The sequence below is a fragment of the Macaca mulatta genome, chromosome 5, assembly GCF_049350105.2.
Source record: "Macaca mulatta isolate MMU2019108-1 chromosome 5, T2T-MMU8v2.0, whole genome shotgun sequence".
Lineage (NCBI taxonomy): Eukaryota > Metazoa > Chordata > Mammalia > Primates > Cercopithecidae > Macaca > Macaca mulatta.
Genome location: NC_133410.1, coordinates 114,360,994 through 114,384,743, shown reverse-complemented (window position 1 = coordinate 114,384,743; position 23,750 = coordinate 114,360,994). Strand labels below are relative to the sequence as shown.

The 23,750-nt window shown below is 37.7% G+C and overlaps 1 protein-coding gene and 1 long non-coding RNA gene across 5 annotated transcripts in view; one reads left to right on the top strand and one right to left on the bottom strand.

Moving 5' to 3' along the window:
• Positions 1 to 23,750, bottom strand: part of LOC106998441 (uncharacterized) — a 91,938-nt gene that overhangs the window by 18,707 nt on the left and 49,481 nt on the right. For all 4 annotated transcript variants that reach the window (XR_013417247.1, XR_001444895.3, XR_013417246.1 and 1 more), the window contains exon 2: positions 908 to 1,010. This is a non-coding gene — a long non-coding RNA (uncharacterized LOC106998441). The remainder of the gene's footprint in view (positions 1 to 907; positions 1,011 to 23,750) is intronic.
• On the top strand, positions 1,481 to 10,965 carry LOC144341033 (uncharacterized). The gene is made up of 4 exons (XM_078002751.1): positions 1,481 to 1,537; positions 5,689 to 5,750; positions 6,478 to 6,956; positions 10,142 to 10,965. The coding sequence occupies exons 1-4, from the start codon at positions 1,481 to 1,483 to the stop codon at positions 10,153 to 10,155; spliced, it is 612 nt and encodes a 203-aa protein (XP_077858877.1). The 3' UTR covers positions 10,156 to 10,965.

Sequence of the window (23,750 nt, the reverse complement as noted above, 5' to 3'; positions counted from 1 at the left end):
GAAATACTGAAGCAACATTTTGCTGTGCAATGACATAAAAATTTCAAAATGAAAATTATAAGAAGGTTGCCAAAAAAAAAGACGTCTTGAAGTTCAAACCCTCCAGAAAAATTTGCTAAAACTAGCAGTGATTTTCCACAGGTCTAGTAATGACTCTGAGTTAAGCTTTTAACTAAAAAAAAAAAGCATTTTTTAAAAAAATTTCACTGGCAAAGTTAAACAAAATCAACTCTAAAGGAAACCAAATGAAAAAAATTAAACAATCTTTTAAAGTTCTACAGATGATCCTAATGTCCTGCCACGGTTGAGAAATCCTGCTTTGTTCTTGATGGATGACCTTTTCCTTGGCTCACTTAGCCTCAATTTCTGAAAGTAAAATATTTCTTAATTTCATATTAAGTCAATAGTACATACTCTTCACCTAGGAAACAGACATTCTTAGGTACTATAACCTTTATTATTCTATTCTTCTCTAGGAATTTTCTATGATTTACCCCACCCCTTTTGTAAATCATCATCTATTCTTTCTACTACCATCTCTTCCTAAATCTCTTCACTCTGTAACTTTATCATTTTGCAGCTATTATTTTTCTCACCTGAAATTGCTCTCCCCCTTTTTCTTACCACACTTTACTTTTGGCCTGTCTGTCTACTTGGATTGTTGGTTAAGCAACGCTGTTCCCTCACGATTTCACAGGCTGGTTCTGCCTAGTCATTCAAACCATTTGAGATGCTGTCTGAGATCATGAAAGCTTGGTCCTGCTTAGAAAAACTTCCATTCTATTCATCTGGCCAAACTCCTTTCTACATGTAAAATGCAGTATGAATTTTTGCCTCCTGATGAAAAGTAGAAAAAGGTACCCATGGATCCTGAATTTTTGGCATGATAAAAACACCAGTTACTCACCGCGCATCAAATGAAGACCCACCCATCAAGGACACATTTCTAGAGATCATGGCTTTGTTTTGAAACCTTTTCAGTGATATCCCATGATGATTTTAGACATTTTCTGTGAAGACAAAAGAGTCATTTTGTAAATATCCCTTTGATATTTAAATAATCATATAAACTTTCTGAAAGCTTCTTGAAGGATGAACATTAAAGTTTAAGTGCTTGAAAACTGTATTATATTTTCTTCAGTGAATTTTGCGTAGGATTTGGTTCTATGGGCTTTTCTTTCGCCATATCTAAGCCACTCTGACAATGAGTTGAAGGGAACTAACATCATGTAAAAACAAACAAAATCAATGTGTAAGCATAGGGCTGGGCCATTGGCTTAGCTGTAGCACCTGTGAGAAGGTCTTGAGGTTATTAATAGAGAACATCAGCAATCAGTTAAGAATAGGACTTGGATTTGAAAAAACACAATAGAAAATTAGCATCAATAAAGATGTAATACAAAAATGAAGCGGGCTATAGTTTTTTTTCCTTAGTTTTGGTTGAACTTCATTTAAAGTATCATTTTTACTTCTGCAGAGCATGAGTTTAGAAAAAGACATAGACATCTCAGGAATTCAGTGGGGAGAAACCAGGAGGGTAAGGAGATCTGCGTGAGGAATAGTTAAACGAATGAGGCATTGGCCTGCAAAAGAGTGAACTAACTGGAGCATCCAGTCACCATTTTCAAATACTTGAGAGGCTCTTATGTGAAAGGTACACACAACTTGTTCTGTAAATACTAGTGAGGGAGAGGCTTGGGACACAGGGTATGTTTATAAGGATGCAGAACTCCCAAATTCATGATATAAAATTTTTGATTTTTGAGAAAACTTATTTCTGATATTCTAGGATTTATAACACTTTCCTACATGTTAATTTCTTAGTGGGTTGTCTCTTCCATTTAATTTATAATTTAATAAGTTGACCTAATTTATTCTATAGAACAAGTTCCATAATATTATATTATTGACCTTTTCTTGGACTTAAGTTTCCTCATCTTATTACATACTATTCCCTATGTAAATGTAATCATTGTCCAGCAGAACAAAAAAAAAAGTGTTAAATATTTTACATGTACTGAGTTTAAGGGGGTGGAAAGAATGATTTTAACTCAGGTAAGTTGTTTAGGGAAGGCAGGAGAATGACTAGGTTCATTGATTTTCCAATATCATAACTTTATCTGTATATATGATAATTTTAATGGATTATATCTACCTATCCAAATTCACAGCTGAGAAAATATTTCAGATTAATATCAGATATTATTCAGGGCAATTGGACAAAAGCACAGTTATTCTTCTTGATGAAAAAAATGAATTTAAGGGGGCCTCTTCTCTTGGAAGCTTATTCGTTTTCTATTCAGTGTGAATTAATCAGAATAAAGCTTTAAAAAACCTGAAAACAATGTTTAAACTCTTTTAAAATATATATTTGATTTTTAAAACTTCACAAATGGGTACATATTTTCAATTTTTAATTTTTTTTTTTGAGATGGAGTTTCGCTCTTTTGCCCAGGCTGGAGTGCAGTGGCGGGATCTTGACTCACTGCAAACTCTGCCCCCTGGGTTCAAGTGATTCTCCTGCCCCAGCCTTCTGACTACCTGGAATTATAGGCACCTACCACCACGCCTAGCTAATTTTTGTATTTTTAGTAGAGACGAGGTTTTGCCATGTTGCCCAGGCTGGTCTCAAACTCATGACCTCAGGTGATCCACCTGCCTCGGCCTCCAAAATACTGGGATTACAGGTGTGAGCAACCTCACGTGGCCTATTTTTTTTTTTAACATTTATTTTAAGTTCAGGGGTACATGTGCAGGTTTGTTATGTAGGTAAACTTGTACTTTTAACTTTGAGGAACTCCATACTGTTTTCCATAATGGCTATACTAATTTACATTCCCACCAACAGTGTACAGAGTTTCCTCTTCTACTGACATCCTGCATGGTCTGTATTCTTTGAATAGAGACCAGGGAACAGGAACTAGTCTGCAGTGAGCAGGGTGTGAGGCCAAGGCACAAATCACGTGTGTGTTTATATATATATAACAAGAAAATATGCCACAGGCGGTTTTAGCTTGTCTAGTCTCTTTCTTTACACTTGAAAAACCAGTCCTGGAGTACTTTGGGGAAGAAGCCCAGAGTGGCAATTAATGTTATTCACCCTCCTCCCACTCTGTAAATATGGGTTTTTCCCATGGTTTAGCAGAGGCTGTTTATTATTTTATTCCTGTACTTTCTCCCTCACTGATCTCCTGCACTCCTATGTCCCCATGAATGTGCACAGCCATGTGTTAGTCCAGTAATTGCCGTGCCTTTGAAGCATCTTTTCTTCTCCTCCCTAAATTAAATCTGTCAATTGTGAACCAGTAAACCAGTTTTCTCAAGAATTTCCAGTGGTTTCTTATAAAATTAGGCCACCAGTACTTTCACTCTTTATCAATCAAAAGGAGGAAATTCAAGCGAAGTCAAGGTGCATGTGTTAGTGAAAACTGAACTTGGGGTTGGACGTCAGGTTCTTGTTTCAGCTCTGCCTTGAACAAGCTGTGTGGTGTTGTGCAACTTAGTTTCCTTATTACTAGCATGGAGGGGTGGGACTAGAAGACGTCTAGTTTCCTCTCAGCTCAATGAAAGCAAAGAATGCTTTCTTCTTCTTTTTTTTTTTTTTTTTTTTTCTGAGTAGATTTTATTTATTTATTTATTTATTTTTTCTTTTTCTTTTTCTTTTTTTTTTTAAATTTATTTATTATTATACTTTAAGTTGTAGGGTACATGTGCATAACGTGCAGGTTTGTTACATATGTATACTTGTGCCATGTTGCTGTGCTGCACCCATCAACTCGTCATTTACATCAGGTATAACTCCCAATGCAATCCCTCCCCCCTCCCCCCTCCCCATGATAGGCCCCAGTGTGTGATGTTCCCCTTCCTGAGTCCGAGTGATCTCATTGTTCAGTTCCCACCTATGAGTGAGAACATGCGGTGTTTGGTTTTCTGTTCTTGTGATAGTTTGCTAAGAATGATGGATTCCAGCTGCATCCAAGTCCCTACAAAGGACTCAAACTCATCCTTTTTTATGGCTGCATAGTATTCCATGGTGTATATGTGCCACATTTTCTTAATCCAATCTGTCACTGATGGACATTTGGGTTGATTCCAAGTCTTTGCTATTGTGAATAGTGCTGCAATAAACATACGTGTGCATGTGTCTTTATAGCAGCATAATTTATAATCCTTTGGGTATATACCCAGTAATGGGATGGCTGGGTCATTGTACTGGTACCAAAACAGAGATATAGACCAATGGAACAGAACAGAGTCCTCAGAAATAATACCACACATCTACAGCCATTTGATCTTTGACAAACCTGAGAGAAACAAGAAATGGGGAAAGGATTCCCTATTTAATAAATGGTGCTGGGAAAATTGGCTAGCCATAAGTAGAAAGCTGAAACTGGATCCTTTCCTTACTCCTTATACGAAAATTAATTCAAGATGGATTAGAGACTTAAATGTTAGACCTAATACCATAAAAATCCTAGAGGAAAACCTAGGTAGTACCATTCAGGACATAGGCATGGGCAAAGATTTCATGTCTAAAACACCAAAAGCAACGGCAGCAAAAGCCAAAATTGACAAATGGGATCTCATTAAACTAAAGAGCTTCTGCACAGCAAAAGACACTACCATCAGAGTGAACAGGCAACCTACAGAATGGGAGAAAATTTTTGCAATCTACTCATCTGACAAAGGGCTAATATCCAGAACCTACAAAGAACTCAAACAAATTTACAAGAAAAAAACAAACAACCCCATCAAAAAGTGGGCAAAGGACATGAACAGACATTTCTCAAAAGAAGACATTCATACAGCCAACAGACACATGAAAAAATGCTCATCATCACTGGCCATCAGAGAAATGCAAATCAAAACCACAATGAGATACCATCTCACACCAGTTAGAATGGCAATCATTCAAAAGTCAGGAAACAACAGGTGCTGGAGAGGATGTGGAGAAATAGGAACACTTTTACACTGTTGGTGGGATTGTAAACTAGTTCAACCATTATGGAAAACAGTATGGCGATTCCTCAAGGATCTAGAACAAGAATGCTTTCTTCTTAAGTTTTATTAGTGTTTCCTAGTATTTCTTTAACCTTCTATGGATCCACTGCCTGATACACTGGGAGGAAGTACATAAATAGATTTAAAAGTTTCACTTATAAGGCAGGTAATTAGATTTTATCCAATTGCTTACAGCATGCTGGGTATTGAGGGGAAAGTTAACTAGTTTTATCAGCCCCTGGTTTGAGTAAGTAGTAGTCAGTGTCTTGAGGAGTTGGGACTAGAAGAAAGAGAGGAGACTTGTTAAAAAAATAAAGGTGGGGCTGCTGTGTACCTAAGCAAGGACATCAACCTTCAGTTATCAAATAATCATAATTCACAGAATGGCTTTGAGAAAATCTAAACATAATAATTAAAAATTTCAAGCTGAGATTTGAAGAAATCTGGCAATGTATCCTGTCTCAGGAAGATTTTATATTTCCATTTTAGCACTTGAAACTCCAGCTCCTGCTGAATGCTTCTGGTTTTAGAGAGTTCACAATATTGTAAGTCCAACTGTTTTGTTTCCAGTGTTGATATTCTTTACATGGGTACTGTGTTTTCCAGAGAGTGGAAAAGCAATTTGATTATATGCAATACTCACGTGTGTATGATGGGAAAAGATAGTCACTCTATTTTCTTTTTTAGAGGAAGATTAACATTCAACTAAAAGATACTCTGGATGGTCATTCTACTTGTGCATCTGACAGGTAAGAAACAGACTATGAGATTACAATATATTACTACTAAATATTTCTCTTATTTTCAGCCTTGAAATGAGCTATTTTATGATAAGCCCTTGTCTCCAGGAACCTGGAAGTTTCAAGAGCTCTAAAACAATCATTCATAGCAGACTTCTTTACCATGAGGCTATTCCTGTGTTCATGTTAAGACCACATATCATTTTCTGAGGAACATGGCTCAAAAGAATTAATTTCAAGAATAAGTAACACTGTCTAACATTCTGGCTGTAGAAGTGTTTTCTCTTCCTATATCATGTTTTCCACTTGCAAGGAAAATTTTTAATGAAAAACACTTTGGCAGCAAAAAGAACAAAGCTGGAGGCATTGTACTACTTGCCTTCAAAATAGTATAGTAATTGAAACAGCATGGTACTGGCATAAAAACAGACACGTGAACCAATGGAACAGAGTAGAGAGCCCAGAAATAAATCCACATATATATGGCCATTTGATTTTTGACAAAGATGCCAAGAAAACGCAGTGGGAAAAGGACAGTCTCTTCAGTAGATAGTGTTGATAAAACTGTATAGCTATATGCAGAATAAAAATGGTCCCTTATCTCACTATATACAAAAATCAACTCAAAATGGATTAAAGATTTGTCCGGAGCTGCACGCCCCGGCCATAGCGAATAATAACTGACGATTAAAAACGCCTGAGCTCTATTCATTTCTACCTTCTACCTCCTCCCTAGATTTACCTTTTTCCCTGTATTAATACCTCATAAAAGATGGCACTCTTCCTGCTTCTTCTTCACCCATTTTTCCCACGCCCGTGAAAATTACTACCTGACAGCGCAGGTGCAACATGACATTCGACCAGAGAAACCAATACCTATCTGGCCACGCCTCCACTATGAGATCATTTTCGCTCTGGCCCAACCCCTTTCCCTCCAAGTGTATATAAGGCACTGCATTACCGCCATTAAAAAAGAGAGACTTGATCAGAGCACCGTCTTGTCTCCATTTCTCGTATCTCTTGTTCCCCAAATTCCCACCCCCTCCTCCAGGGCCTGCTTCGACTATCCCGCGGGCCGGGAGACGTGGCGCCCGAACAGGGACCTGGAAACGAGGGACACTGTGAGGAAGAGGACGCCGGAGGATGGTCGACCGCTAACAAAGACAAAAGGAATTAAACTGATCACCGCGGGAACCTGCCGCGTCAGGATCGAAGGTAAGTGAGGCGTCCGAAATGGGACAAGAATTAAGTCAGCATCAAATATATGTAGGACAATTAAAAGAGGCTTTAAAGATACGAGGAGTAAAGGTTAAAGGTAATGATTTGTTTAAATTTTTTGATTTTGTAAAAGATATTTGCCCTTGGTTCCCACAGGAAGGAACTATTGATATCAAAATATGGCGTAGAGTAGGGGATTGTCTTCAGGACTATTATAATACTTTTGGGCCAGAAAAAATTCCTGTGACCATTTTCTCTTGTTGGAACCTCATTAGAGATTTAATAGATAGGAAGGAGGTCGATCCGCAAGTCATGGCTGCGGTCGCTCAGACAGAGCATATTTTAAAGGTGAGCTCCTGTTCTAACCTTGCAAAGCCTCCGCAAGATACGGAGGAGGATCTCATTTCCCTCGAGGGTGATCGTGGGAGTGGATCCCAGTGGATGTGCGGATGGCTGGGCGGGTCTTGCATGTTTGCAGTTTTTGTAAATTTGTCGAGTACCATCTGAAAATAATTATTACTATTCAGTGATTCTCAAGCTTTCTCAATTTTGGCAGTGTATATGAACCACCTGAAGATTGTATTTTAATTGGTTAAAACAATGGTTCTCATTGAGTTTCAGCCTTCAGTGTGCATGAAACTCACCTGGGAGGCTGGTTCAATCACAGCTTGCAGAGCTCTGCCCTCCAAGTTTCTGATTTGCTGCGTCTGGGGTGCAGACCATTATTTACTTATCTACCATGTACCCAGGTGATGAGGTTTTTGGTCTTGTAGGCATGCTTTGTGTTTACAAGATTTAAGAGCAGTAAATATCACTATGATCCTTATGGGTGCCTTACAACCAGGATTACCTTCACCGGTTGCGATTCCTCAAAAATATTTTAAAATCATTATTGACCTTAAAGATTGCTTTTTTACAATTCCCCTTCATCCTGCTGACCAAAAAAGATTTGCCTTTAGTCTTCCATCTACAAATTTTAAACAACCAATGAAACGCTATCAATGGAAAGTCTTACCTCAGGGTATGGCTAATAGTCCTACCTTGTGTCAAAAATATGTAGCTGCTGCTATAGAGCCAGTCAGAAAAACGTGGGCACAAATGTATATTATACATTATATGGATGATATTTTAATAGCAGGAGAAATTGGCGAACAAGTCTTACAGTGCTTTGCTCAACTCAAACAAGAGTTAGCAGCAGCTGGACTACAAATAGCCCCAGAAAAGGTACAATTACAAGATCCATACACCTATCTTGGTTTTCAAATTAATGGACCCAAAATCATTAATCAAAAGGCCGTTATACGTCGTGATCATTTAAAAACTTTAAATGATTTCCAAAAATTACTGGGAGACATAAATTGGCTTCGACCGTACTTAAAACTCACTACAGGAGAGTTAAAACCTCTTTTCGATATATTAAAAGGAGACTCTAATCCAAAATCTCCCAGGTCCATTACTAAAGAAGCATTAATGGCACTCCAACAGGTAGAACATGCCATTGCAACACAATTTGTTACCAGTATTGACTATTCTCAGCCATTAATATTCCTTATTTTTAACACAACAATAACCCCTACTGGCCTATTTTGGCAGAACAATCCCATTATGTGGGTACACCTGCCCTCCTCCCCTAAAAAGGTTTTGTTGCCTTATTATGATGCCATAGCTGATCTAATTATCTTGGGAAGAGAAAACAGTAGAAAATACTTTGGAATAGAACCCTCTACCATTATACAGCCCTACACTCAATCACACATTCATTGGCTATTACAAAATACGGAAGCCTGGCCAATTGCTTGCGCTTCTTACACTGGCTCAATTGACAACCATTACCCACCTAACAAACTTATTCAATTTTGTAAACTTCATGCGTTTGTGTTTCCCCATATTACCAGTAAAGAACCTCTCAATGACGCATTATTAATTTTCACTGATGGATCTTCCACAGGACTTGCCGCTTACACTTATCATAATGTAGTCGTTAAATTCCAGACCACTTATACGTCAGCTCAGCTGGTCGAATTGCAAGCTATAATTGCAGCACTATCAGCTTTTCCTTGTCAGCCACTTAACATTTACACAGACAGCACCTATCTGGCTCATTCAATACCCCTCTTAGAGACTGTGCCTCAAATTAAACATATTTCAGACACAGCTGACCTATTTTTACAATGTCAACAACTTATTCGAAAAAGGACTACTCCCTTTTTTCTTGGGCATATTAGAGCACATTCAGGATTACCGGAACCTCTAACACAAGGTAACGCAACAGCTGATGCGGCAACAAAAATCATAGCCACAGTCACTACAGACAATTTACAACAAGCACAAAAAGCACATGCCTTGCATCATTTAAACGCCCAAACCTTAAGACTCATGTTTAAACTTACCAGAGAACAAGCTCGACAAATAGTTAAACAATGCGCCAACTGCATAACATATTTACCTGTTCCCTATCTAGGAGTTAACCCCCGAGGACTCATCCCCAACGAAATTTGGCAAATGGACGTTACTCACCACTTAGAATTCGGTCAAGTAAAATATATCCATGTATGCATAGACACCTATAGTGGATTCATTATTGCAACTCTCCAAACAGGAGAGGCCACCAAACATGTCATAGCTCATTTATTGCATTGCTTTTCTATTTTAGGAATACCCAAACAAATCAAAACAGACAATGGCCCTGGTTATATAGCCAAAACCTTTTTACAATTCTGTAATACCCTACAAATTAAACATACCACAGGCATTCCCTACAATCCCCAAGGACAAGGTATAATAGAAAGAGCTCATCTATCTTTAAAAACTGTTATCACAAAATTAAAAGGGGGGAGCTGGTACCCCGTGAAGGGTACCCCTAGAAACATACTCAATCATGCCCTGTTTATCCTTAATTTTTTAAATTTGGACAGTCATGGAAAATCGGCTGCCGATCGTTTCTGGCATCCTGAATCTCAAAAACAGTTTGCAATGGTAAAATGGAAAGATCCACTTGATAATTCATGGCATGGCCCCGATCCAGTTTTAATTTGGGGAAGAGGCTCAGTATGCATCTTCTCACAAAAAAATGATGCAGCCAGATGGCTGCCTGAAAGATTGGTAAGACAAATAAATCATAACCATTGTCAGTCCAGGGAAGATAAATCGCCCTGAGAAGTTCTTTCTTTTTTGTTTTTCAGAAAATGAAGCCTAACATGAGATTCCTTTGGAGAATAATCGCTCTATATAACATAGTGACAGTCTATGCAGGTTTTGGTGACCCTCGTAAGGCAAGAGAATTATTACGAAAACAATACGGTCAGCCTTGTGATTGCAGAGGGGGACAGGTATCTGAACCTCCGTCAGACAGAATCACCCAGGTGACTTGCTCGGGCAAGACAGCTTACCTAATGCCAGACGAGTCATGGAAATGAAAAGTGCTGTTTTTACGCCAACAAATCTGGAATCGTCAGAGATAAGATAAAGACTTTACAGGAAGAACTAGAAGAGCGCAGAAAAGGTCTGGTCGCTAATCCCTTGTGGACTGGACTCGATGGACTTCTCCCCTATCTCCTGCCATTTCTTGGTCCTTTACTTACTCTTCTACTCTTTCTCACTCTCGGGCCTATAATCTTTAATAAGCTTATGGCATTCGTCAGACAACAAATCGAGGCCTTCCAGGCCAAACCTATACAGGTCCATTATCATCGCCTTGAGATGACTGAAAATGGTGAGTCTTATTTGCCTTAATAAGACCACCTCCCCTGTGTGCTGAACTGGACAGTCAATGACGGGTAAGAGGACACTATCTCCATCGGAGCCTAAGACAGGAGGGCCGCCCTTGCTGCTGCCTTATCCCATGACGGGCCTAGAAGGTGGGGATGAGTTGACCCAACCTAAGACAGGCGCAGTTCCCGAGGGGTCGTTTTCTCATCATAAAATAATTAAAAGGGGGACCTGTCCGGAGCTGCACGCCCCGGCCATAGCGAATAATAACTGACGATTAAAAACGCCTGAGCTCTATTCATTTCTACCTTCTACCTCCTCCCTAGATTTACCTTTTTCCCTGTATTAATACCTCATAAAAGATGGCACTCTTCCTGCTTCTTCTTCACCCATTTTTCCCACGCCCGTGAAAATTACTACCTGACAGCGCAGGTGCAACATGACATTCGACCAGAGAAACCAATACCTATCTGGCCACGCCTCCACTATGAGATCATTTTCGCTCTGGCCCAACCCCTTTCCCTCCAAGTGTATATAAGGCACTGCATTACCGCCATTAAAAAAGAGAGACTTGATCAGAGCACCGTCTTGTCTCCATTTCTCGTATCTCTTGTTCCCCAAATTCCCACCCCCTCCTCCAGGGCCTGCTTCGACTATCCCGCGGGCCGGGATAAAGATTTAGATGTAAGATTTGAACATGTAATAATACTAGCAGAACATATAGGGGAAAACTCTGTGACATTGGCCTGGGTAATGATTTCTTAAGTATGACCCAAAAGCATAGGCAAGGAAAGCAATAATAGACAAATGGGATTATACCAAACTAAAAAGCTTCTGCATAGCTAAGGAAACAACAGAGGGAAGAGAAAATGAAATAGGAGAACATATTTGCAAGTAATACATTTTATAAGGGATTAATATCCAGAATATGTAAGGAACTCAAATCAAAAAGCATAAAAACATTGCATAAAAACAAATTACCTAATTAATAAGTAGAGGACCTGACTAGACACTTCTCAAGAGAAGACATACAGATGGCCAAAAGGTATATGAAAAATATTCAGTATCACTAATCATCAGGGAAATGCAAATTAAAACCACAATAAGCTATCACCTCACATCTGCTAGAATAGCTATTACCAAAAAGACAAAAGATAGTTGTTGGTGAAGATATGGAGAGATAGGAAACTTTGTACATTGTTGGTGGGAATGTAAATTAGTATAGCCATTATGGAAAACAGTATGGAGGTTCCTCAAAGTTTAAAAATAGAGGAGGAGGTTTAAAATGGCTGACTAGAAGGATTTCATGCCTGCCTCCTCCACTTAGAAGAACCAGAATAATGCACAGACAGTCATAATTTGAGTATACTATCCAAGAGAGAATGCTGGAATGCAACAGGGAAAGGACAGGAAACATGAAAAGCAGGAAAGAGGAAGGAAAAGTGGCAGCCTGCCTGGCTGGAATTGGCTGGGAGCCAGAAGTGACTTTGCAACCTGGGGAATGGGTGAGAGAGAGATTTTCAGTGGCCTACATCCCTACCATGGAATCCGGCAATTCTGGCCATAGGAGAACCCCTTGACCCACCCAAATCCTGAGACTAACATACGGAGCTTCTGGAAGATGATGGGACAGAACTGCTTCAGGGAGGGGGCTCACACTGGTCCCATACCCTTTCTGAGACCCAAGCTGCTACAGTTAAGATTCCGTTTCCAAACCTAGCAAACTGCATGCTGTCCTGGAGCTCAGTGGTACCAGGACTGAGGAATTATGGAAACTTGGGCTGCCACTGCTAGGACAGTGGAGCAAGCTGAGCGCACTCCTGCAGTCAGCCAGGGCTAAGAAGCAAGTGAGGCATGAGCTGCAGTGGCCAATTTTAGGAAGCAAGTGATGCTGGGATCTGAGATGGAGATGCAAGTGAGGTGCAAGCTGCTGCTAGAACTTGGTCACAAGCTGGGTGGGTGCTCTTGCAGCCAAGGTAGGGTGCAATCTACATGTGCCAACTGCAGCCACCAAGGCATGGGGGACAATCCCTGCTAGGTCTGGGGTGTGAAAGGAATGTGCATTCCCTACTTGCCAGCCCAGTCTGTGGGCATTAAGGATGGCTTCACACTCTCCAAAGATAAGACATCAGCACAGCTGCTATGGCCCCTCATGCAAGCACTCTGCCTGGGACCTGAGGGTTGCCATGTCTTCACCAGCTGCAGCTGGTAGCTGTTCTCACAGTTGGAGAGCTTAAGCACAAGACCGCTTGGCCCAGCTTTGCTCCCCCTCAAAGACGGAGCACATAGATCTTCAAATCAATTCACCATGACAGTCACCTGAGCACTCCTGCTGAGATCCTGAGTTTGGGCCTAACCTCCTGGCTGCTAACATCTCAGCTGGCACTTACCTGCAAGTGCTACCTGTGGGCTTGGAGACTGGCCCACCCAGTCCATCACAGCCACCACCAGTGTCAACACATACCACTTGGGACCTAGAGAATTGTCTCACCACTGCAACTGTCATTGCTCATGCCATGCCAGCCTCCCGGGCATAAGAACCCACCTACCCACCCCATCCACTGCTGCCATTTCCAGTATCTGAGCAAGCCACTAGGGGTCCAAGAATCAGCTTGCCAGTAACCACCAGCATAGGTTCCAGCTTGTGCTGCCCTGGGGCACAAAGATAGGCATGCTCAGCCTATTGCTACCACCAGTCAGGGCTGAGGACTGAGTTACCCGGCATCCTAGTTCTCAGCACAACTTCACCACAGCCTCCAATAATAACCATACCTAACCTACCAAGGAAATCACGTATATCAATAATGCTGTTTCCAGCTAAAGAAATCATATAGAGACTACTGAATGCACCAAAATCAAAACCTGAGTATCCTAGCCAATCAACACCATACTACATCTTTAGAAATAAAGTCCTCCCCTATAAAAGGATATTGAAAAATAGGAAAAAGTAACAGTTACACTAGATGTGCAGAAATCAATGTTAAGGACACAGAAGACATAAAAAAGCAAGAAAATATGATGTCCCCAAAGGAAAATAATTACTTAGCAATAGATCTTAATCAAAAAGTAGTTTTGGAAATCAAGACAAAGAATACAAATGATTGATTTTAAAGAAGCTAGTGAGATACAAAAGAATTCTGAAAAACAATACAAAAAACAACCGGGAAAAAAAATCAGGATATGAATGAGAAATTTACCAAAGAGATGAAAACCCACAGAAGTGTAAAACTCAGTAGTAAAGCAATTACATAGAGGAGGAAGAGAAAGCACTCAAATGGTACCTCTGCAGAATTCCATCAAATGACAGTAACAATAAGAGAAAAAGAAAGGAACAAAGAATATATAAAACAACCAGAAAACCATTAACAGTAAGACATGAACAAAGCCTCATATGCCAATTATAACCTTGAACATAAATGATCCACTTAAGATATAGAATGGCTGAACGGACAAAAAAAATCCAATTTTATGCTGTTTGCAAAAAATTCACCAGTAAAGGCATATGTATTTGGCAAGTAAACGGACGGGAAAAGGTATTTCTTGTAAATGGAAGTGAGCAGGAGCAGCTATAGTTACACCAGATAAAACATACTTTAAGTCAAGAACAATAAAAGATAAAGAAGATCATTATATAATAAAGGGATCAATTCAGCAAGAGGGTATAATCCTAAATATATATGCACCCCACCCTGAATAACCAGATTCATAAGGCAAATATTACTAGATTTAAAGAGAGTTAGATTGTAATACAATAGTAGGAGACTTCAACACCCCTCTGTCAGCACTAGACAGATGATTGAAACAGGAAATTAAGAAACACTGGATTTAAATTGAACTTCAAAGCCAATGGATCTAATGTATAACAAATATTCTATCCAACAACTATAGAAATACATTCTCCACATCAGCACATGGACCATTTTTCAGGATAGATCATATATAAGACTATAAAACAAGTCTCCACACATACAAAAATGTAAATTATATCAAGTATTTTTTCAGACTACAGTGGAATAAAACTAGAAATCCATACCAAGAGGAACTTTGGAAATTATACAAATACATGGAAATTAACTAACATGCTTCTAAGTGAACTTGGGTCAATGAAGAAATTAAGATGGAAATAAAGTTTCTTGCAACAAATGAAAGTGGAAACACAACATATCAAAACCCATGGGATACAGCAAAAACAGTGCTAAGAGGGAAATTTATAGCAGTAAAGGCTTACATTAAAAAAGACTACAAATTAATAATCTAACAATGCACTTCAAGATACTAGAAAATCAAGAACAAATCAAACTCCAAATTAGCAGAAGAAATAATAAAAATCAGAGGAGTTCTAAATGAAATACACTAAAAAAATACAAAGGATCAACAAAATAAAAAATTGGTTCTTCAATGAGATCACTTGGACTCCGGAAGGGGAACATCACACACCGGGGCCTATCATGGGGAGGGGGAAGAGGGGAGGGATTGCATTGGGAGTTATACCTGATGTAAATGATGAGTTGATGGGTGCTGACGAGTTGATGGGTGCAGCACACCAACATGGCACAAGTATACATATGTAACAAACCTGCACGTTATGCACATGTACCTTAGAACTTGAAGTATAATAATAATAATAATAATAGAAAACTTAAAAGCAAACTTTAAGCCAAATAAACTTGTTTTGCTTTAAAAAAAAAGTTGGTTCTTTAAAAAGATAAACAAAATTGATAAACAACTACCTAGACTAACCAAGAAGAGAGGAGACCCAAAAAATTAAATCAGAGAAGAAAAAGGAGACATTACAACCAATACTATAGAAATTTAAAAAAACATAATTATGAACAATTATGTGCTAACAAACTGGAAAACCTAGAGGAAATAGATAAATTCCTGGAAACATAGAATCTACTAAGACTGAATTAGAAAGAAATAGAAAACCTGAACAGACCAATAATGAGTAGTGATATTAAATCAGTAATAAAAAGTCTCCCAACAAAGAAAAGCCCAGGACCAGATGAAGTCACAGCTAAATTCTAGCAAATTTACACAGAGTAACTAATACCAATCCTGAAATTATTCCAAAAATATGGAAGATGAAGGAATTCTTTATAACTCATTCTATGAGACCAGCATTATCTGATACCAAAGCCAGATGAAGACACACAGAAAAAAAACAAAAATCCCAAAAAACAAAAAAAGCCCACTACCGACCAATATTCCTAATGAATCTAGATGCAAAAATCTTCATCAAAATGCTAGCAAACAAAATCCAACAGCATATAAAAAAGATAATATGCCATGATTAAGTGGAATTTATACCAGGGATGCAAGGATGGTTCCACAGATGCAAATCAAAAATTGTGATACAACAGAATGAAACAAGTACTGCATGATCATCTCAACAGAGGCAGGGCATTTGATAAAATTTAACACCATTTCATGTAAAACCTCTCAACAAACTGGAAGGAACATTACTCAAAATAAAAAAGGCCACATACTACACATCTTCCACTAACATTATACTGAATGGGAAAATGGTGAAAGCCTTTTCTCTTAGAATTGGAACAAGATAAGGATGCCCACTTTTACCACTCCTATTCGACATAGTACTGGAAGTTCTAGCCTGAGCAATCAGTTAAGGAAAGGAAATAAAAGGTATCAAAATGCAAAAAGAGAAAGTCAAATTGTCCTTCTTTGCTGATAATATGATCATATATCTAGAAAAATCTAAAGATTCCACCAAAAAACTTTCATATTTAATAAATGAGTTTAGAGAGCTTGCAAGATACAAAATCAATGTATAAAAAGCAGTAGAATTTCTGTGCACAAGTGGTGATCTAGTTGAGAAAGATATCAAGAAAGCAATTGCATTTAAGATAGCTACAAAAAATAAAATAGTATAACTTCAACCAAGGAAGTGAAAGCTTTCTACAAAAAAAAAAAAAAAAAAAACTACAAAAATCACTATTAGAAGAAGTTGAAATATACATCAACAAATGGGAAAACATCTTATGTTTGTGGATCTGAGGAATCAATATTGTTAAAATAACCATATTGCCAAAAGCAATCTATAGATTCAAAGCTATTCCAATCAAACTGCAATGTTATTCTTCACAACATTGAAAAAACAATTCTAAAATTCTTATGAAACCACAATAAAGCACACATAGTCAAAGCAATCCTAAGCAATAAGAATGAAGTTGAAGGTATCAAATTACCTGACTTCAAAATATGTTGCAAGACTATAGTAACCAAAAATAATATGCTACTGGTATAAAAAGACATATAGACCAATGGAACAGAATAGAAAACGCAGAAATAAACCCACATATTTACAGCCAATTGATCTTTGACAAAGCCAACAAGAACTTATGTTGGGGAAAAGTACCCTCTTCAATAAATTGTGTTGGGAAAATTTAATACTTACATGCCAAAAGATGAAACCGTACACCTGTCTCTCACTGTATACAAAAGTACAAATCAAAATGGATTAAATACTTACACATAAGACCCCAAACTATAAAAATACTAGAAGATAACCTGGGGAAAACACTCCTGTACATTGGTCTAGGCAAAAATTTAAGACTAAGTCCTCAAAAGCACAGATAACACCACTGAAAATAGACAAATGGACATTAAAGTCCTCTGCCTCGCAAAGGAAAACAATCAGCAGAGTGAAGAGCCAACCTGTTGAATGGGAGAGAATATTTCCAAACTATTCATCTGATAGATGACTAATACCCAGAATGTAGAAAGAGCTCAAACAACTCAATAGGATTTAAAACAAATACTCCCATTAAAAAGGCAGAAGTCATGAATACAGATTTCTTAAAATAAGACACACAAATAGTCAATAGGCTTATGAAAACATGCTGAACATCACGAATCATCAGAGAAATGCAAATCAAATCCACAATGAGATATTATCTTATGCCAATCAGAATGGCTATCATGTAAAAGTCAAAATATAACACATGTTCACAAAGTTGCAAAGAAAAGTAACTCTTATACACTGTAAGAATGTAAATTAGTACAGTCACAATGAAAAACAGTATGCAGATTTCCCCAAAACTAAAAGTAGAACTACTGGGCAATCCAGCAATTCCACTATTGAGTATCTACCTAAAGAAAAACAAATCAGTACATAAAAGAGATACCTGCACTGAATGTTTCTTGCAGCAATATTCACAATAGCAAAGAGATGAAACCAACCTAAATGTCCATTAGTGGATGAATGGATACAGAAAATGTGGTGTGTATATATATATATATATATATATATATATATATATATATATATATATAATGGCATACTTTTCAGCCATAAAAAGAATAAATAAAATCATGTCATTTGAGGCAACATGGATAGAACTGGAGATTATTATGTTAAGTGATATAAGCCAGGCACAAAAAGACAAACAATGCATTTCTCGTATTTTTGTGGGACCTAAAATATCTGATCACATGGATGTAGAGAGTGGAAAGACAGATAACAGAGACTGGGAGATATGGAAAGGGGCAGGTGTAAGGATGAGGAGAAATGAGTTAAAGTGTACAAACATATAGTAAAAGAAGGAATAAATGTAGTGTTTGATGGCATGGTAGGATGACTATACTTAACAAAAATATATTGTACTTGGGTGATGCATACCTTAAATACCCTGACTTGATCCCTATGCATTTTATCCACGTAACAAACTTCTAACGTACCCCTATATATTCACACAAGTAAAAACAGTAAAATAAAATAGAATTACCATATGATCCAATAATCCTACTACTGGTTATATATCCAAAGGAAATAAAATCAGTATGCAGAAGAGATACCTGCGCTCCCATGTTCACTGCAGCATTGTTCACAATAGCCAATATATGGAAGCAACCCTAAGTGTTCGTCAATAGATGAATGAATTAAGATAATGTGGTATATTTACACAATGGAATAGTATTCAGCCTTAAGAAAATTTTTGTCAAAATTTTGTCAAAATTCATCTGATAAATGACTAATAGCCTTAGAAAATTTTTGTCAAAATTTTAAATTTTATTTGCAACAAGTGGATGAACCTAGAGGACACTATGTTAAGTGAAATAAGCAAGGCACAGGGAGACAAATACTGTATGGTCTCAGTTATATGTGAAATCTAAAAACATTGAATTCATAGCAATAAAGAGTAGGATGGTAGTTACCAGGCTGGGGGCAGGGAATGGGGTTGGGGAGATATTGGCAAAAGGAAACAAAATTTCAGGAGTAAATTCAAGAGATCTATTGTACAACATGGTGACTATAATTAATACAAATGTGTTATATTCTTGAAAATTGCTAAGGGGATAAATTTTAAGTGTTCTCACCACAAATAAGTATGTGATGTGATGTATATATTTATTAGCTCAATTTGGCCTTTCCAAAATGAAATATGAAATATACATATTTCAAGGTATCATATCATGCATAATAAATGTATACAACATTTATTTTTCAACTAAAAAGTAAATCTGAAAAAAGAATACTTCAGGAGAAAAAGACTTGTCACAAATTCAGAGTTATAATTCTTTTTAAGGTATTTAGTGCTTGCTCAACATGAAAACAAATTAACGTCATAGGATTTTGTTTTATTTTCTCTTTATGAGGACACCAGTAAAAGAGTGGATGCCACTTATTGGGCGGCCACTGAGCACTGGGAGTTTGGCATTATTCATCCGTGTAGCCTTCCAACAAATCCACAGAATTGTGACTCTTGTTTTTCAGATGACGAAACTGAGACACAGAGAGGTTAAGCTTCCTTCCCAAGGTCATGTAGCTAATAAGAGCTGGCCTCCCTCTCTACAAAGGTTATATATCTTTTCTTATACTCTACGGGATTTTAAAGAAGTACTATTTTTCCATTTTAAAATGATTTTTAAATGGCTTAACAAAAAATATGCTTTCAAGCTATTATTAGAAATGACCTATGGAATTTATTTAGCACACGATTAGAATAAGCCACAAAATACATCCATTCATGATTTGAAAAAGCAGTGGTTAGGTTTGGAGTAGTAATTTAGGTTCTAGTAGGATCACCTCTTCAGTATCGGAAGGGCCTTTTAATCCCCTCATCAAATTTTCAAGTGTAGGGATTCCCTTTCCCACATCCATTAGGAGAACTACTTGAGCTCATGTAGTGATAGATATGCACTACTTTAGGTAGAACTTTCCATATTTGAACAGCTTGAATGATTGATAATTCTACACATTTACGTATTCTTTGCTGTTGGCATATTACTCAGCTTTTTAACACATTTTGTTTCATTCATGAATGCTTCTGTTTATTTTGAGTCCATGACTGTCCTCCTATTTACTTTCACTCACAGGAGCAATGAAGACTTTATTCTATATGAATGTGGAACATGGGGAAGAGTTTTTGGGTTAATGTTTCTAATTTAATGTTAATTATGTATTATCTTTTTGCTGTTTGTTTTGGTGAACATATTTCTTGCAGATTTGACAATAATGAGTATTTGATTTTCTTTTGTATGAAGTCCCTTCTATAAGATCAAGAGCTTTGCTAATGCAGTTCTGTATTTGCACTGCGCCCTCAAAACCAGCATCTTGGAAGGCAAGAATAATTCTGACCCATAGGAATAACTTGCCATCTTAGCGACAGCAGATCTGTTTGTGAATAGATAATTACAAAGTAAAACCTTGGCAGACAAGAAGATTCCTTTAGTTTTAGGAATGGAAATTTTGACTTTTGATTTACTTATTAATGCCAATGTGGGGAAAACACATAAAGGAATTTGATATTTCATACCTTCAATTGCACTTATGGTGCTCTTGAAATACATGTAGCCTGAAGTTTTGATGATTGGAAAAACAAGCATTGTTGTTTTTTTTTTCCTTTCAATTTGGAAAGGTATCATATATTTTTAACTTGAGACCCCTCGGTATAAATAAAATGCATCCTTGCTTTTTACCAAATTCTTCATTCTAATGTATAAGGTGCGAGTGTGCAGAAGGGAATATGCAATCAGATATGATTCCAAAAATGCACATGCAAGACACATGAATAAAATCGTAAAATTGCACTGGAACCAATTCTAACTCCTACATGACTAGAATGTATAGAACATGGTTACGTGTCTCCTGGTTAAGTATCAACCACCCTCTGGATGCAGTTTCTAGTGAAGTTTCTATCCCCATAATTGTTGTTTGATAGGTAGATTTTACCTTTTGTGGATAAGTATGCTCTGTGATAAGAATTAAAGGTGTGTTCATCATTAATTTTATCTAATTTTTCACCTTGTCAAAGAAGATTAGAATAGCGTGTGGAACTTGATTCAACTGTGATATTTTGATATATTAAGAAATATATATTTTGGTTTTATCCTTCGTTTCTGGCATAGAACTTCTGAAAGTCTTGGAATTTCCCTAGTGATGGGAGTAAGAGTAGTTTCTTTGGTTATTCATAATAAGCTCCTGTCACATACCTGAGTTTATGCTAATGAGACAACCTGTGGTGAGTCCCTAGATAGCTTCAGGATTGGGGCTGGTTGCCAGAGGAAACAATCATATGGTTAAAGGGTTGGAATTTTGAGCCCAGCCCCTGACCTCTGGAAAGAAGAGAGAGACTGGAGATTGAATTAATCACAAATGGCTAATAACTTAGTCAGTCATAGGGGTATTTCCATGAAACTCCTAAACAATGGCATTTAGAGAGCTTCTGGGTTAGAGTTGTTCTAGTAAATTATTGAACCTGAGGAGGGGGTCATGGAAACTCTTGATTTATAGTCAATTGGACAGAACTATAGGAGGCTCAGGACTTGCATTGGTATCTGAGGTGAGGGTAGTCTTGTAGGACTGCGTAGGGTCTGTATTAACTCTGGTTAGTTAGTGTTAAAATTAAATGGAATCATTGGACACCCAGTTGGTGTCTGGAGAGTTAGAGAATTAGTTGTTGGTATGGGGAAAAGAAAAAACTATGCATTTGATGTCAGAAATATGGGTAGAAACAGACCATGGTATCAATCATTCTGATTTCTTCTAAGAATCATCCCCTTAAAGCGTTTACAAATGGATAAAATTGATATTTTCCTAATTTTTATCATTTAGAGATATTGTTTCAAACACACAGATACTCATTTTCTCTTTAAGATAAATTAGTAATGAGTCAACTCTTTCTCAGTTTTCTAGCTCTTCCTCTAATAGTAATCTTAACTCCAAAATGGTAGCTAGTGGCCTATGAGAGACATTTTTAAAAATATGATTGTATTTAAAATACATTGCATATTTTATGTGCTGGATTTATGTAATAACCACGATTTATTGAGTGGTATAGACTGGTCACTGAGTTTTAATCTTCAATTCTGAGTTAAGTAGCATTATCCCCATTTTGTAACTGAAAAGACTGATGATTGGAGTGGTTAAGTAACCTGCCTAGTGTCATTAGTAAACAAGAGAGATTTTCTGAAGAGGTGGAAGTGAATATTGATGAGAAAGGGAAAGGGAAAGGTGATGAGGCAGATGCTATGGTCTGAGAGCATCTCCCAAGATTCGTATGTTGAAACTTCCTTGCCGTGGTGGAGCCCTTAGGGATGGGATGAGTGCCTTTATAAAAGAGGTGCCAGGGAACTGCTACCCTCCCTTTTTGCTCTTTTGCCTTAGGTGAGGACATGGCAAGAAGGACCTCACCAGACACCAAATGCCAACACCATAATTTTGGACTTTCCAGCTTCGAGAACTGTAGAAAATACTGACCAGTCTCAAGTATTTTGTCATAGAAACACAAACAGACTAAGACAATAGGTGAGTAGAAGTTAGTATGAAGGGCAGTAAGAAGAACTGGCCATATTTAATCTGAGGTATACTGAGTTGAGAACATGTTACTTATCTTCAGTTAACTAAATGTTGGGGCTTATAGTGCTTGCATAGTTCCAAAGGGAAGAAAAATGGTGAGTGTATTTTTGCTTACATATAATAACATAGAGAAAATATACTTCTAGGAAGCAAAATTCTATCCTCATCTTCACACCATCCATAAGATGCCCACATGTAAGTTTTCTGAAGAAGGATTTATTAGGCCGGACACAGTGGCTCATGCCTGTAATCCTAGCACTTTGGGAGGCTGAGGCGGTTGGATCACCTGATGTTAGGAGTTCGAGATCAGCCTGACCAACATGTTGAAACACTGTCTCTACTAAAAATACAAAAATTAGTCGGGCATGGTGGCATGTGCCTGTACTCCCAGCTACTTAGGAGGCTGAGGTGGGAGGATCGCTTGAACTCGGGAGGTAGAGGTTGCAGTGAGCCGAGATTGCACTGCTATATTCCAGCCTGGGGAACAGAGTAAGATTCCGTCTCAAAAATAAATGAATGAATTAATGAATAAATAAATAAATAAAGTGATTGTGTTAAAAAACGATTTATTAATTGTTGTCATAAGATGAATGGATAGGATCATTGCAGACAACTTTTTCTCTAAAAGTGTTTAAATAGACACCAGACTAATTGCAAATGATGTTACAGAAAAGATTAGATTTAGAGGTTTGGATAAACAGACCTTAGATTCTATGAAAGTAAGGATATAGAGAGTGTTTTGAAGGAATAATAGTTTAAAAAAATGGTTTCTGAGCTGGGCACCGTGACTCACGCTTGTAATCCCAACACTTTGGGAGGCTGAGGCAGCTGGATCACAAGGTCAGGAGTTCGAGACAAGCCTGGCCAACATGGTGAAACCTGTCTCTACTAAAAATACAAAAAATAGCTAGGCATGATGGCATGCACCTGTAGTCGCAGCTGCTAGGGAGGCTGAGGCAGGAGAATCACTTGAACCCGGGAGGTGGAGGTTGCAGTCAGCTAAGAACATGCCACTGAACTCCAGCCTGGGTGACAGAGCAAGACTCCATCTCAAAAAAAAAAAAAAAAAAAGTTTCTGTATTTATGCCCTATAAAATGTTACTGTGCTATCTGTAACTTTCTAAATAATATCCATTTTTTTTTCCCAATACGTACCAAACCTTTGTGGAGCAGTGGAACCTTTGTGAAGCAGTACGATAAGCGGCTATCAGGCTGACGTAGCTAGTGGTTACTTATTGTAAATATGCAATGGTATTGCACAA